The sequence below is a fragment of the Xiphias gladius genome, chromosome 7 (genome assembly GCF_016859285.1).
Source record: "Xiphias gladius isolate SHS-SW01 ecotype Sanya breed wild chromosome 7, ASM1685928v1, whole genome shotgun sequence".
NCBI classification, from domain to species: Eukaryota; Metazoa; Chordata; class Actinopteri; order Istiophoriformes; family Xiphiidae; genus Xiphias; species Xiphias gladius.
Genome location: NC_053406.1, coordinates 28346828 through 28362736, shown reverse-complemented (window position 1 = coordinate 28362736; position 15909 = coordinate 28346828). Strand labels below are relative to the sequence as shown.

Genomic DNA, 15909 nt, shown 5'->3' with positions numbered 1-15909 from the left:
ACAGCAGCTAATGAAACAATGTGAACCAAAAACAAAAAAAGTAATTGGCTTTTATGAAAAACAGACACAAAAGCACAAAAAAAAAAAAAAGATTGCATGTCATTTTCAGGGAATGCTGTGATCCATGTGCGTTTCGCCAGTGTCAGCAAAAACCCTGATATTAGATTCCTCTTCAATATGATGGAAAGATGTTATTAAAAAAAAAAAAAAAAAAAAAACCCACATACCAATTCATCATCATTTCACCACCATTTTATATCAACGTGGAGAAGAAAGAAGATGGAGAGGCCGGGGAGAGCAGGTTCCACGTTTGTCCGCTTGGTGTCGCCAGAGATCCTCCTCTGGGGACAAATACGTGTTTCCTTCTTCTGGACAATCCCCGGCCGGGCCTGCAGAGGGCGCCCTCATGCACGTGTTTCAACCATTATGGAACATTTCAGACTAGAGAAAAGGGGGTGGCAGCTCTGGAGTTCTGCTGTGATGTTTACACTGGGAAGTAAACTGCTTGCTGATAGCTGTGGATGATTTTTTTTTTTTTTCCCTTTTTGAAATTTGGATATATATTCTGCACACACAGAGCTATTCCTCTATTTCCTCGGAAGAAGAATATGGCCATTTATCGGCTTAAGATGCACGCCCCGGCCCACGAAGCCGCTCTTCTTCGCCCTGTCGTTCCGCACGTGTTCAGCTTTTGAAATTGTTTCTTACTTTACATATTTGGTGTCGCCTGATTCTGCTCTCTGCTGCTGTTGGCGGTGATGGTGCTGCTGCAGTGGCCCAGTTTCCCCACAGGGATCATTATAGCTTCCTATGATCTTACTCTCTGCTGGCTGACCACAGAGGCCACCTTGAGGGGAAACGCGGAGTGTGAAATATAAAGTGACGAAGGCCTCGCCGTGAAATCCTCACAAAAAAAAAATAGCCATTATGACCCTCTGACACATTTCAGAAATATCTCATACGAGTTTCAGAGTAATACAGGAATAAACAGGAATACTACAACACGAGATTAATTAACACCCCAGAGGTCGCTATAACCTCACTACTGAGAATAATGGATTCATGGTCTCTATAGGAATATGATAGCAATAATATTACAGGATGTTTACACCATGAAAAGACAACTAACAAGTGACTTATGTAAGGCAGAGAATAACAGCGGCAGCACATCGGCACATCATGCAAAAGACATTGTAAGTGCAAGCAGGATGAGTTTGTAGAAAAAGAGGGAAATGGCAGAGCGCTCCTATCGTTTCATGAGATTGTTAGCTTTCTGGTTGGCAGCATCAATGCGGGACACATTGAGGATAGTCTGCAGACAGATGAAGACAGGAAAAAGAAACAGGAAATGTTAATGAGAACCTGGAGGACAGAACCATTGGCGATTTCTGTCTATCTGTCAAAATCAAGTTTGCTTTTTTGCAATGGCTGAATAAAATCATCTTCCCAGAGCAGGCTGTGCAAGCATTACAATCCAGAATGAACAAAAACAAAAAAACCAAAAACAACCAAAGCAATCAATTTAAAAACACATTTTTGACATGAAACTAAATAAAAAATTAAAAAAAAACTTTGTTCTTAGCTGGTGGGGGATCTGTCTGCTCTGTTCACGGAAAAATAGGTTTATCACATCTTTCAGCACATAACGCTGCACTAAAGTAGGAGTGAGCTGCTTTCATATCTCTCTCTCTCTCTTTTCTTTGTCAGCACGTCATTAGAGACACAATTACACATTTACTCTCCTCATTCCAGAAAGCCACTACTAGCGGACACGGTTCAGTTGCTTCTGTGGTGCTGAAATGACGGACCCCTGCAGTGCTGCAGAACCTCTGAACGAAAACCTGAACCTGAACTACATCTACTGCATTTGTTACGTAAAGAAGTCCGGTGGTTTGTTTCATTCACGTCCTTTTACGGGCACTCCCTCTCCCTCTCCCTCTCCCTCTCTTAAAATCCCCGACTCTTCAGTCCTAAACTGAGGCTACCCTTCGTTCTCCCTGAACACGCTGACACAGAGCCGTTAGAACTGATAGAGAACCGGGAGAGACGCCTCTAGTGGCCGGTTTTGATCAGTGCGCACTCAGATGCAGGAAAGTGAAATGAGTGAAAGGGTTCAAAGGGAACTTTAACAAGAACCCGTTCAGAGGGGTCCGAATGGTTGCAAATATGGAAAATTCCTGTCTATGTTTTTGTAGTATCGGTGGTATTTAATGATATTTGGTGAGGTTCTGTACACTCAGTGACGTGTTCCGTCACACTTCCATTTTGTCTTTTGTTGTTACTGTATATTACAGGAACCTTACCTTAGCTAACAGCAAAGGAACTTGCTAGCCTGGTTGTGGTAGCCAGCGAAGAGCTCAAATCCAGCTCACGGGGTTTTAAAATAGTCAGGCGGTCTCTGCCATACGAGGCTGCCACTCGCCCTGTACAGAAGATCGCGCTGCTACTTTCCCGTTGATGGGCCTGGGTTTTTTTTAGGGCAAACACAAATGACCCGTACACATATTGACGCTCTCTTCCGAGCAAGAAGGTTCTAGGTTCAAATTAAGCCGCGTCGGCGTCCGCTCTGGTTTTTCATCCTACAGTTAGGTTCATCGGAGACGGCGAATTGCCTGCGGAAGCCGCGAAGCTGAGTGTGACTGGTGGTCTGTCTATATGTTAGACCTGTGACGGACTGGAGACCTCTGACCCAGGACACAGGATAAGCAGATGTGGTGGGTGAATAGAGATTTTAACCTGAAATAAGTCCTTATTCACCCAATGGTTATATTTAGCGGCGTGAAATGACTTTTGGTCATGTACTTGCTGATGTCTGGTGATATCTGGTGCATGTCATTTTGAGACAGCCGTACCTTGCCCTGTATGCGCTCGATTTGGACGTTCTGCGTGTCGATCTCGTTGCCCATGTCCAGAGCCATACTCTTCATGTTTCCGATGATGCTGCCGACATGAGCCAGGTTCTCCTCCATCTCGTCCTCGCGGGCGTCATTAGTCACCCTGTGACAGACAGGAAAATCATCATGGCGGCTAACTTATAGTTTAAAGATGTCCGATTTTGTGTGTGTGTGTGTGTGTGTGTCTATGATGGTGTCCTGTGTTTGGCCAGCTGCCCATATAACTGATGACTGGTAGTATTACACGTCAGCCTGTTCCAGAGAAGAGCAAACACAAACACTCACCACGCCGCTCCTAACACGACACCCAGCTGCCTACAATAACACACTTCATTAAACTCTCCCATGTATTACTCGCTCTCTACCTCCGTATGTATCCTCCGCTCATGATCATTTGCTCCCTCTCGTCAACGACTCGAGACGATGGCGGCTGACTGGACACAACGCCATCCTGACCAGAGGCTCCACCCCAAACTGCCTTGTACGCCCCGCTCTCCTCAAAGGCCTTGAGTCTGACAGAGAGACAGAGGAACGACCTTATGAATGTCTTTTAACATTGATCTCGGTCTGTTTAATGAGATGGACAAAAACCACACTGAGCCCATACTGATCCTATGGCTAGAATACATTATTTGTATATTTACCGGAATACAGGCTTTGCCGTTGTCTCAGTGTCTGTTAATGTAAAGTGTGTAAAGTGTTCGGTAAATCATCCATGGTAGCTTTCCAGTATGGGCACAGCAGTGGTCTATTTATACAGTACAGATGACAAACACGATGTAAGATGATACCTAAACAGCTGAAAATCCGTACAGCGGCAAGGCCAGCAGGCAACAAAAGAGAGCTACGGTAACTAATAAACAAAGTGTGTGTAGCAAAATCTGACCCATCAATATGCATTATCCATCTGCGCTGTGCACTGTCTAGTCAACTACACCAAATCAAATCAAACAAACAGAAAATATCGTGAAGGCAATACGCTCAGTTGGGAATTGATTGGGTACACCTAGCTGAAACGGCATCAGTCTAATACAACAGTCGGACTGTGTGATAATGCAGGATAATCCTGGAGGATGTAGTTTGTGGTGCTGTGGGACTGCATCGCGTTACACAGAGAGGTGTTTGTTATTTAGCCTAACATAGTTTAAGCTAGGTGTCCTTAATACCTGGGTGTGTGTTTTAATTCTTTAATTTCAACAGAAAACTGACTGCATCATATACTTTCCACTGATATATGTGTACCAGTCAATCAAACAAACACACACACACACACACACACACACACACACACACACACACACACACACACACACACACACACACACACACACACACACACACACACACACACACACACACACACACACACACACACACCACCTACTTCTCACAGGAGCAGAGGCCACAGCACTTGCCCAGATCAGTTAGGTTTTTCTCAGCCTCTTTCATGTCGGAGTTGATCTGATCCAAGCCCTCCTCCATACGCTCCAACTGCTCTATGAGAGGAGGAGGATGGAGGAGTGGGCAGCAAGGACAAAGGTGGAGGAGAGGAAGAGCCAGACAGGAAGAAGAAAAGAAAGAGAAAGGAAGTGGGAGAGGAGGGCGAAAGTATAAGAGGAAGAAGAGGAGGTGGCAGTAGAGGTCAAGGAGGTAAGAAGGATGATAGGAGAAAGAGAAAAGGGAGGAGAAAGGGAGAAGAACCGGCAGGGAAAAGGGTGAGCGAAAGACGAGGAGCAGAAAAGACGAAAAGTGCCAAGAATGGAGAGAGAGGGTGGTAGATGGGAGTGGACGAGGAAGGCAAAACAAAATCCAAAAAAGAAGAAAAATCACCAACTATTTCCCAAACACCCTATAGCTGAACTGAAAACCCAGCAACCAGCAACTAAACATGAGGCACCCCAAACTAAAAACCAACCAAAAGCAGCCACAACTCATAAATAACGTCACTTTGCACCAACTATTGCTCTGCGGAACTGGAGCAATCAGATCCAAACTGGGCTGCGCTGAGCCAAATTGTGCACTGATATCACGGATGTTTGCACTCTGGCCTTGATGCCCAGTTCCATTGTGTCCCCTCCCTCAGTTTTTGGTTGAATTGGATTGAGGGGTACTGTGGTTATGTAAGATTGGACCTGAGGAGGACTAATGTACTGTTCTGTACTTTCTTCAAAACTAAATATAATATAAAGAGCTAAAAAGAGTTAGCCAGTCTTGCTAGGTTTGTGACTACATTCAAGTAGCTATTGAGTATTTTTCAGTGTTTATGTATTTAGGTAGTTAAAATTTCTTCTTCTTTATTGTATTTATATCTACGCAGAGTTTGATTTTAATCACTGGTCAACGACTGTCACTTTCCACTTACTTTATTTCTGTTTTTTTTATTCTTACATGTGTAACCATGTACGTACTATATGGCCTCCTTGAGTGGACTCTGTGTATTACAGAATAGCCCCAAAGAGTTGTGCAGACTGAGAGACTGCACAAGACTGAGAGCACAACATTTTGGCAAAGGATGGTTTGTAATGTAACTTAAGCCCCTTGCTGATCAAGTCAACGGCACTGAGGGAGGCATTAAAGCAGCATAAACTATCTGTCATCTGACAGTCTTAGTTCAACCACTTTGATGGCAAGAGTTTTTAAGACCAACAGCACTTTTTTTTTTAACCTGGTGTAAATCAAACTTTCTCATTTTGTCGGTGTTAGCGTAGCTTGTGGAATTTCCAACTCTTCCATGTTGATAGGGTAGCATGGAAAATTGTCGGGTGGATGAATGGAATAGACGAGTAAATTCGATTGGTGGCGCTCTTGTTATGGTATCAAACTCCAATATACACCTTATTTGAAGCTGCATTTAATGGAACTGGGCACCAGTATGGGTTTCTAAAGCCACCAGTTGGGTTGGTGCCGGTGCGGATCGCGGAAACCAGACCTACTTCCTGATTGGCCACATACACAGACCACAGCACTGGGCCATGTCTGTCAGATTCTTCTCTGCCTCTCTCATGTCCCTGTTGATGGAGTCCATGCCTTCCTCAGTACGCTCCAACTGCTCTGTTAGGAACAGGAGTTTTATGGTGGTGGGTTTTATGGTGTTGTAACAACAGTGGAGACAGACAGTGTACGACAGATGGTTTCCCCCGAGTGATCTGATTGGTCGAGAGCATACAGACCGACATGTGCAGACCGTGCCTACAATCCCCAGAAACCAAAGCTCAAATCAGAGAAGGGCCTCGAGTAGGCCTCAAACACGTCTTCAAACATAGTATAGATTCATACAACAGCTTCCAGTGCACGTGAACTGACGGAGAGGTCTTATCAGTTATCAGTTCTCTAAACCTGGACAAATAGTTCAGTGAAAACACTGGAAAGATGGCGAGAGGCTAACTTGGTCAGTCAGGTAATAATGAATGTGAGAATTCCCCAGCTGTGTGTAGTATTTTTACTTTTTCTGAGGTGTCACGGCGTAATATTGTCACCAGCGAACACAATTTTGTCTTCAAAGCGCGATATTACGATGAAAAAACAATCCATGTTAATCTTTGTCAAACCGCTACTGAAACAAAACAAATAATAAGTAAATAGAACAATTTTGCCGTTGCTTTTTTGATGTAGACTAGCAGTTTGCATTGCTTCCTGTCTTTCTGCTAAACTAGGTTAGACACTTCACAAAACTAGAGTAACGGCATTGAACACACAAAGATTAAAGTAGGATCTTAAAAGGATCTTCTCGTCTACCTCTCAGTAAACAAATATCTTAAAATACCGGGGCATTACTTTAACTCACGACCTTGTTCCTTGAAAAAAAAAAAAAACAATTCTATTCTACAGAACATTCGAAAAAAGGTTTAAAAAGAATTTAAAGAGTGACAAAGTAGAACTGATTACCTCCTTGTTCATCCAGCATAACCAAAGCTCTGATCCCGGCATCTTTACACTGGAGGACGGAGCACATAAAAAAAAAAAACAAAACAAGTGACTAAAAGCTGTCATGATGCATAATTTCCCTCCTTCTGAAAAGCCATGCCGGTTTCAATTCAATCAAGTCAAAGTCAACTTGCTACAGCTAGATAACATATGATTGTCAAGTGGTGATGCAGTCGCATTGAGAGACGATGGCAAAAACTCAGCAGCCATCTGTCTCAGACGTTCAAGCATCCTTGAACAAAACACTAGCGAGAGATTTCAGAACAGTTCTGGCCCATTTCTACATTATTCCACATTATTTTGACGGAAAAAAAAAAAGCAGCAATTTCAAATTGTTTTCTATATAAATAAACTAACACCAATGACTATCTGGGTGAGAGACAACATAAATACTTATTATGTGCTTTGTCAAATGGTTCGAGTTAATGTAAAAATAAGCCATTTTTAATACCCGGCTCAACTAGTTAGCTACCGTACATGCAGTACCAGTACGTAGCCCTTTCCTGCTGTCTCACCCCTTTGTAATCTCTGCTCTCACGCACACAAGGTTTTAAACACGTGAAAGCCTAAAATTAATTAAAGTTCATCACATCCCAACATCTGTCTTATTTAAAGTCATTTGACGAGACATATTTGGGCATTTCCTGTTGTGGAAACAACAGTGGAGGAGGCTAATGCAGAGATGATGACACTAACATGATAATGAACTTCATGATGAAGTTTGCTCTCTCTCTCTGGCTGATTGAGTTTCAGTCTCTGTAGGACTCACTGTTGCTCCAGCTTTACATAAATACAGTGGCTTCAGAAAATAATCAGACCCCTTCACTTTTTGCAAACTTGGTGTTGTCGGGTTTAATTTTAAATGGATAAAATTCCCATTTTTGCTCACTGAAATCTGTCATTCACAAGTAAAAGTATTCAGACCCTAAATCCAGTACTTTGTACAAGTCCATTTGGCAGCAATTGCTGCTTAGAGTCTTCTTGGGCAAGTCTCTACAAGCTTTGCAGATCTGGATTTGGGCAGTCTATCTCATTCCTCATAGCAGATCCTCTCAAGGTCCATTCGATCGAATGAGAGGAGTCTGTGAACTGCCATCTTCAGGTCTCCCGACAGATATTCTATGGGGCTAAAGTCTGGGCTTTCGCCAGGCCACTGAAGGGCAGTCAGAGACCCGCCCTGAAGCCACTCCAGCGTTGTCTTGGCTGTAAGCTTTGGGTCACTGTCGTACTGAAAGGTGAACCGTCGCCCCAGTCTCAGGTCACCTGCACTCCGGAGCAGGTTTCCTTCAAGCACCTCTCTGTATATGGCTGCAGGTGGTGAGCAGTGCTTGGTGTTTGGAGTTCTGCCCAAAGGGTTCTATTTTTGTCTCATCGGACCAGATAATCTTTTTCCACACGCTCTCAGGGTCCTTTAAATACCATTTGGCAAACTCCGAGTGGGCTGTCATATGCCTTTTACTCAAGGTGGTTTCAGTCCAGCCACTCCACCGTAAAGGCCTGATTAATAGAGTGCTGCTGGGATGTTCGTCCTTCTGGCAGGTTCTCCCATCTCTGCATAGGACTCCTGAGGCTTCGTTAGAGTGACAGTTGGGTGCTTGGTCACCTACCTGACCAAGGACCTTCTTGCTTGGTTAGTCTTCCTGGACAGCCAACTCTAGGAAGAGTCCTGGTGGTTCCAAACTTCTTCCATTTCACAATTATTGAGGCCACCATGCTTCTGGGGAAACTCAAAGCTTCAGAAATAGTTGTTTCCCTTACTCTGATCTATGCAGTGTGAATTGTAGGACCTTATAAAGACTGGTGTGTGTCTTTGTAAACTATGTCCAATTAATTAAATTTGCCACAGGTGGACTCCAATCAAGTTCTAGACACATCTCAAGGATAATTAAAGCAAACAGGATGCTCCTTCCCACAACCTGGAGTGCCACGGGAAAGGGTCTGAATACTTTCATAAATGGGAGATTTCAGTTTTGTAATAAATTTGCAAACATTTCTAAAAACATGTTTTCACTTTGTCACGGTGGGTTACGGAGTGTAGATGAACAAGAATGGCAAGTTTATCCATTTAAGATTAAAATTAAACCTACAACACATAGTGTGCAAAAAATGAAGGGACCCTGAATACTTTCTGAAGCCACTGTGTGTGTGTGTGTGTGTGTGTGTGTGTGTGTATATATATATATATATATATATATATATATATATATATGTGTGTGTGTGTGTGTGTGTGTGTGTGTGTGTGTGTGTGTGTGTGTGTGTGTGTGTGTGTGTGTGTTCACCTCTTCAACCAGCTGCATCATTCGCCTTGTGCTGTCCAGGGACTGAAAGACACAAAAAAAGGCCAATTCCATATACTTTGTATTCAAATAGCAATAAATACAATTTCCGATGAGCTACATAAATAAATCTTTTTTAATCGTAGTTTTTTCAGATAATGAAATTACTGGTTCCAGGCAATAGTATAGCTCTATCATGGTTGCCACAGTTAAACTGATGTAAAATTCATTGACGTCTCCCTGACTTTGTATAACTCAGAATCACATTTTCTCTACCAAAAAAATGGTTAACATTTTATTTTAACTATTCTGTGAATTCCTAATAATGTCCTTGGAATTGTCCTGGAAACAACTATTTAATTTGGCTCTAATTGTAGGTAAAAATAGAGACGGAGTTGAAATGCTACACTCAATAGCTGCTCTTTAAACCAAACACAACCATCGTTTTTTCCAGAATGGTGCCTAAAAATGTTCAGTCAAAACTCAGAATTAGAGCCTACCTCTTCCAAAGCTAATCGACAGGTGTTTACTCACGATCAACTGAATAATGCACAAAAGGTTTTATATATCAATTGTATATAAAACTCTTGTTTATGGGAACGGCAATGTGAGCACACATATATACGTATTTAGTCAAAAATACACAGATCGGATCTTTAACGGCTCTTTTGCCCTGAACCTTTAGAAAGTCAACAAACAGCAGATGTCATGACCTGTGTTTGCAGTCACGAAAGGTAATTCTCTCTCCTTTTCTTTCCACCCCTCACTGTGTGTGTGTGTGTGTGTGTGTGTGTGTGTGTGTGTGTGTGTACGTGCATGTGTTGTTTAAATATCATGTCAATCCCCGGGGACTTCCCCACCAATGGGATGATGAAGTGACAAATGGCTTTGACCTACAGTAGCCTTTAAACCCCAGGGTGGGTGTGTCTCTGTGTGTGTGTGTGTGTGTGTGTGTGTGTGTGTGTGTGTGTGTGTGTGTGTGTGTGTGTGTGTGTGTGTGTGTGTGTGTGTGTGTGTGTGTGTGTTAAGCACCGGCCCGCATGAGCTCATCCATGCCTGATGTTTCGCTGCTGAGGACTCTATGGCAACCAGGTGAGCCAGGTGTCCTTTAAAGGGACATTGACGCCAACACTAAACCGGTCTCTGGTGTTTTATGTAGTTTATTTTGAATCTTTTGTTTCTTTCGTTCCAAGACACTGTTCTAATCCCCATGAGCTTTCTTTGTGCTGCCCGCAGACAGAAGTTTGTGCTTTGGAATTAATCAGCTCTGACTGGTCAAAAGTTGATCCGATCACATGCAGAGTACTTTATTCTCATTTATTATTCCTCAAACTAAAGCAGGTGCATTCTGAGTATTTCCAGGACACAGAGAGTGAAGTTAAATTGGCGGCTTTGTGCGGCTACTTTACAGTCAGTGTTCATCTGTCACTACGTTGAGGGGCAAACCCCTGTAATGTACAACTTGAAGTGTGTTTTTAATCATTGATAAAGTGTTTATTTACTAGTGGGGAAGTCATTTAGATCTTCTAGAAAAAAAAAAAAAAAAAAATCACTTACCTCATCTGTGACCTGATTGGCTCTCCTCTGCAGCTCCTCCAGCTCTGTCAAGATGGGCGGGTCTGAAGCCATGTTGGACAAACACGCTCGTGTGATTGTTACTGTGTGTGTGTGTGTGTGTGTGTGTGTGTGTGTGTGTGTGTGTGTGTGTGTGTGTGTGTGTGTGTGTGTGTGTGTGTGTGTGTTTTCAGTCCCAGGTGACCAGATTAGGCTGCAGCATCAGGCGGTTTTGGCACCTGGAGGGCCAAGTGACGCCATGATTATTTACAGTGACTGACAACAGAATTGACCAGAGAAACAATCTGACAGACAAACAGACAAGGTTCACATCAATGTAAAAACAGTCCACTTCAATTCAATTTACTTTATTCCACCAGGAAAATCCAATCAGCGGCAATACTGTTTTCTAGGGAGTCCTGGGTACTAAAAAAAAACCTTAAAACAATTCAAACCTATCAAACAGTCGCTACTCTTGCACACATTCCTTGCTACTGGGATTTCTGTTTAAATGAAACACGTTCCTGCCAGATTTACCAAACGGCAAGTATCATCACTTCTGACCTGACTGTAGCACTCAAAGTCCTCAGAGAGATTTTCAAACTCAAGGTGCAAGATCAGAGAGATCATGGACGACTATGTCTCCTGTTTCATTTTCTTGTGATTAAGAAAAATCTATCCAGTGCTGAATACAATACACGACATTTAGGTTCAGTGAATAGTTATCTTGTGTTTGTACTGACTCTTTTTTGATATTACAAAATAATAATCATCGTTGGGGATACCTAACAACGATTCTCTCTTACAATCGGTAAATAAATAGACTTGGAGCTTAACAAGACAGGCTTGAATTGGTGTCGTAAAATAATTTGTGCCTTAGTTATTACTCCCTGAACGTGTTGACACCAGTCGTAGATTTAGGTCTCGCTGTCTCTCGTAGCTCCACTGTGTGTGAGATCAACAGAGATCAGCACTCTCACGAGTGTTTTCATCGTAGCTGCAGTGGGACTGTAACCCCAGAGAAACCATGCCAGTAATTGTAGGCTTCCAGGTGCCGGTTCTCCTGACAACCAACCCGTTACACCACACACGCCACGGAGCTAGTTGTTTGTGGGCAGTAAAAGAATACAACCGGCCTGAAACTGTCCTCTACAATCATTTCGGAACATCCCAGTCCACCCATATTCACTCTCTTTGAGCAACACGGCTCAAAATGCTTCCTTTATGGTTGAAAAAACAAATAGCAGCTAATCTGGATCCACTTATTTCTTATGTTCCTTCCCAAATTTTGTCCATTTTAAAGTTCCCGTCTGTTTTCAGAGAATTCTTGAAACTGGTAAAACTGCACTGGAAACCTGGAAGATACTTTCACTTGATAGCAGGCGTAGTTTCTGCTGGTTTGGGAGAACCACATTTTCAGCTCCTAGACCAAACGTTAGATGTGAGCATGTCAGTAAATCGATTAAAAGTAAAACGATGAATTTGCGAATCCTGGTTTTGATCAGATTGTTTCCGCAGTCAGTCACAGGATCAACTCTCACTGCTGTTCAGCCTTGCACTGTAACAACAAGCTCCCAGTTTGAAGTCTGACCCAAATTATCCAGATGCTGTAGAAGCAGATTTTCTCATATCAAGAATAACCGACTTTGATTTGAGAAATTCGGATATTTGGTTGGGTCTGATGCTGGGTTTATATGACGACCCGTTCGTTATTCTGGTGCTAGTTAATCATTCTTCGGAGACACTGCAGGTCTTTTTTGAGTTTTCCAGGACAAATCTATGACTGAAATTGCGGCACTGATGAATTTCAGATTTTCCAGTCCGTCTAGAGACACATCACAACAAGCCTGTACAGCCAACCTTTCTTTTTTTAACACCAGCACGACCGAGACACGGCCGGCTGCTGTCAAAACTACAAAGCCTACACTGTATATAAGATGAATCTCTCCTTGGCTTTATAATTACTCTCTCTCCTCTCTAATTAGATGATCAGACGTCCCCACAATGTCAGTGTCCCACCAGGGCACGGAAATTGTATTTTTTCTGGCTGTCGGACGTAAACAACCAATCAGCTATGAACGATAGAAACCCGTCGAACTAATCGCTTAACTCAATTGTTTAAGCACTAATGAACACGTCCGCAGCCCAAAAACATTCAAGTGCCCTTGAGATAGTACGGCTGCGTTCATTCGCACTCCAGCATTATGATCTCCACATGAATGACTGCAATAACCAGTCTGTACGCAGCGTTCCATGTTTGCTTTCAGTCACGACGACCTTTGACTTTCTGCAGATTTTTGCACGCTCGAGAATAATCTGTTGTCGGAACGTGGGGCAGAAAAGCCAAACTCGGGCAAAAGCGGAGAAGTGCAGCAGTAAGAAATCACCAGGACTGTTGTCAAAAATGCTAAACTGCTAAACTGCCGACGGGACGTTCACGGTGTCCTGTTATACGATTTATACAAAGACCCGTCAGCCAATAAGAAATGAGTAAGCAGGCTGCGCCCGCCAGGCTTCAGCGCTTCCTTAAACCCGCAATGCATTGAAGGAAACAATGCATTAGATCTCAACTCAACCAAGGCACAAACGTGTAAGACAAAGTGAAATGTTGAGCTTCTAAAAAAAGTCTTATTAGAGGAAGACGAGAGAAGTCGAAGCGCCTTTTTCTTTCTTTTTATTCCGGTCACATTTGCTTGGGACCAGCATCTCATGACTGTGACAGGAACCGCAGCTTGAGGCAGTTAAAGCCCTCTGCACACCGCCAGCAGCAGAAGCGCCTTTAGAAAGAGCGATGGCGTCGAAGCTCGGGCAGTTCGGTCAGACTCGGTCTGGGCCTTCTTCGTCTGTGACCCCTCAGCATTCGACCAGCAAGACAACAGCGGCGTTGGCGACGACTCTGAAAGCGACCTGTGATGAATAAGAAGTTAATCTCGCCGCGGTTCAGAGTTCCCAAATCCGCCCGGCACCGTGCGCATTAAAACCCCAGCGGGAGGACGTCAGCATCTCACGGTGTCAACAGTCGGTTTGTGAGTAAGCAGATAGTAAAGAATGGAGCCTTCCCCGCCACCTGGTGCACATTGTGACACCGTAAACCTACACTTTGCCCCCGCGCCGCTCTGCCCGCCAATACAAGGTACTTCCACTCTATCTTTGACTCTTTAATCTTGTTTTTTTATCAGCATAGAGAGGAAATTACTCCTGTTAGTCATTCTTGTTTATTTCAAATTTGCAGGTTCGGAATTTAAAGAAGAAAGAAGAAGAAGATGATGATGATGAATCAGGTGGTACTGGTCTCCAGAAAGCCGTATCAGGAAAGGCACTGTCACACACAGGCGACTGAAAGACAGATCTGTCCATCTGCAGTGAAACACACTCACTGTTGACTGTTGACTACACAGAGGAACTAGGCAGACACACACACCCTCAGGTAGAGATGTCATTCAGTTATGACGGTCGCATGTTAAACTTGACTTTACTTTAACACAATATCTTCAGGGTTTGAGCAGGACTTTTTCCTCCTTTAATGTTGGCTGGGCTCAAAATCTCTTCTCCCCCCGTTGAAATGGACTGAATCATGTTTCAACACTCTCCCTAACTCCAAGCTGAACACGCACCTGCGAGGGTTTTTCTTTTGCTACTGAAACGCGGTCCATCCGGAGACACCTTCATTTATTGCTTTCACACGAACCTGAAGTCGGACCAGATGTTCGCGGGAAGATAAGAGATAAATCAGGCCTCCTACCTTTCATCCGCTCTTCTTCAGATTCTCGTTGGCGGTTTTCTTTTTTGGTTTTTGGTTTGTTTTGTTTTTTTGGGTACAGATTCGTCGCACCAAGTCGCCCGCAGCCCGCGGCCGAAACCTGTTGCCTCTACCTTTACCCCCGCTCAGCATCCCCGCTCCCCCCGCCCCCCCCCGGCTCCTCCGCACCGGCCCCGCCCATCACCGGACACACATCGCACACCGAAACCGCGGCTTTGCCTCGAGGATGCTGGAGTCGTAGCGTTAAAGTGGGATTGCGTTAGTTGCTGCTGCGAGTGGGCCTGATATTACTAGGACATTATATTCAATGAGAGTATTGTAGGTGGGACACAAGACATAAAAACAGCATGATAATGATACAGAGTCTCTACAGAATATAAAACCAATGCTAAATACCACTGTTGGTCCTCTTTATGGAAATACTACTTTTCCCATCAGATACGATGCAAGACATTAAAAACTCAGCTTGAACTCATATGAGATTCACATTAGTTAATACTAAAAAAAAAAAAATTCTAATTTTCATCACTATACGTACAAAAAGAGTCATTTTTGACCACGTGATCTGAAGCAGAGTGGATTTTCATCATCTAAACCAACGGTTACCAACTTTTTTGTCTGGCGACGTCTCAGAATGATGGGATGATCATACATCTACTGTTGTTTTCTTCAGTTTTATTCTAATCATTTTTGACGCCTCGAGCGCTAAAATAATCGGGAAAATTCCAAATATAGAAAGCTACGTTTTGAGAAGAATCATAATTTTGAGTAGCCGAGTTATGGTTCATCTTGCGACGCTTTTCTCCTGACCCCCAGGTCGGGCACATGGACCTTACCACATTAAACATCACAGGTTCTGAACTTACACCAAAACCAAGATCAGGGACAAAATGGACAGTAAACCAACCTTCCCAACCTGATGCTCAACACAGACACCCGCTGCATGTATAAACCTGTGGACAAACGACTGATTTAAACAGTTACACTAGTGGTTGTCAGCTGCCGTGTGGTCAACTGAACGAGACGCATAGAGAGGTGGGACTGTGGAGGGAAAGCCCGACCTCGTGCTCACGGGGCAATACCGGCGACTCTCGTCTCAAAAAAGCTAACTTTTGTCCAAAAAGTCAGATTAGATTTGTCGCTGGGTGCTTTTTTAGGAGAAAAGTCTCCAAAAGGGTCTGAAAAGTCGGTAAATGTAGCTACAAAGGCTCTAAGTTGGCAACGCTGCCTGTAACCACACCCCTGATGACCCGACAAACTGTTCGCGCCATTTCATTTTGAGAGAGCAACGGCCAATGTAACGTCAGCACTCGGTCACACGGCATTCGGCTGACCAATGGTGTAACTTCATCAGTTTATCAGTCAGTCAGTCACGGACATTGGCGTTTATTGGGCTGGCCCCGCTATTGTGGTCCAGCCAAAAAATGCTGAAGAGCTGGGTGTTTTGCCTTCGGGGCTGATAATGACTTCGGTGTTTCTCGGCTACACCCCAGCCTGTGAC

At 43.6% G+C, this 15909-nt stretch overlaps 1 protein-coding gene across 2 annotated transcripts; it reads right to left on the bottom strand.

The window, feature by feature from the left end:
• Window positions 1-217: 217 nt before the first annotated feature.
• Window positions 218-14496, bottom strand: zgc:101731 (SNARE_SNAP25N and SNARE_SNAP23C domain-containing protein). 2 transcript variants are annotated; one of them, XM_040130424.1, is made up of 8 exons: window positions 14391-14496; window positions 10652-10887; window positions 9098-9139; window positions 6780-6828; window positions 5828-5945; window positions 3260-3406; window positions 2853-2997; window positions 218-1312 (listed from the first exon to the last, which is right to left on the bottom strand). In XM_040130424.1, the coding sequence occupies exons 2-8, from the start codon at window positions 10721-10723 to the stop codon at window positions 1247-1249; spliced, it is 639 nt and encodes a 212-aa protein (XP_039986358.1). In that variant the 5' UTR covers window positions 10724-10887; window positions 14391-14496; the 3' UTR covers window positions 218-1246. The 2 variants fall into 2 exon arrangements, with proteins under 2 accessions (XP_039986358.1, XP_039986359.1); XM_040130425.1 differs by lacking the exon at window positions 5828-5945 and adding an exon at window positions 4279-4390 and having other exon boundaries at window positions 219-1312.
• Window positions 14497-15909: the final 1413 nt, after the last annotated feature.

What these genes read in the sequence shown, in the direction of transcription:
- zgc:101731 (XM_040130424.1), bottom strand. Translation starts at nt 10,723, where the DNA reads ATGGCTTCAGACCCGCCCATCTTGACAGAGCTGGAGGAGCTGCAGAGG. An exon ending in TGATGCAGCTGGTTGAAGAG is followed by an intron (nt 6,829 to 9,097) that starts GTGAACACACAC and finishes TCCGTCCTCCAG; the next exon opens with TGTAAAGATGCCGGGATCAG. An exon ending in TATGCTGGATGAACAAGGAG is followed by an intron (nt 5,946 to 6,779) that starts GTAATCAGTTCT and finishes TGTTCCTAACAG; the next exon opens with AGCAGTTGGAGCGTACTGAG.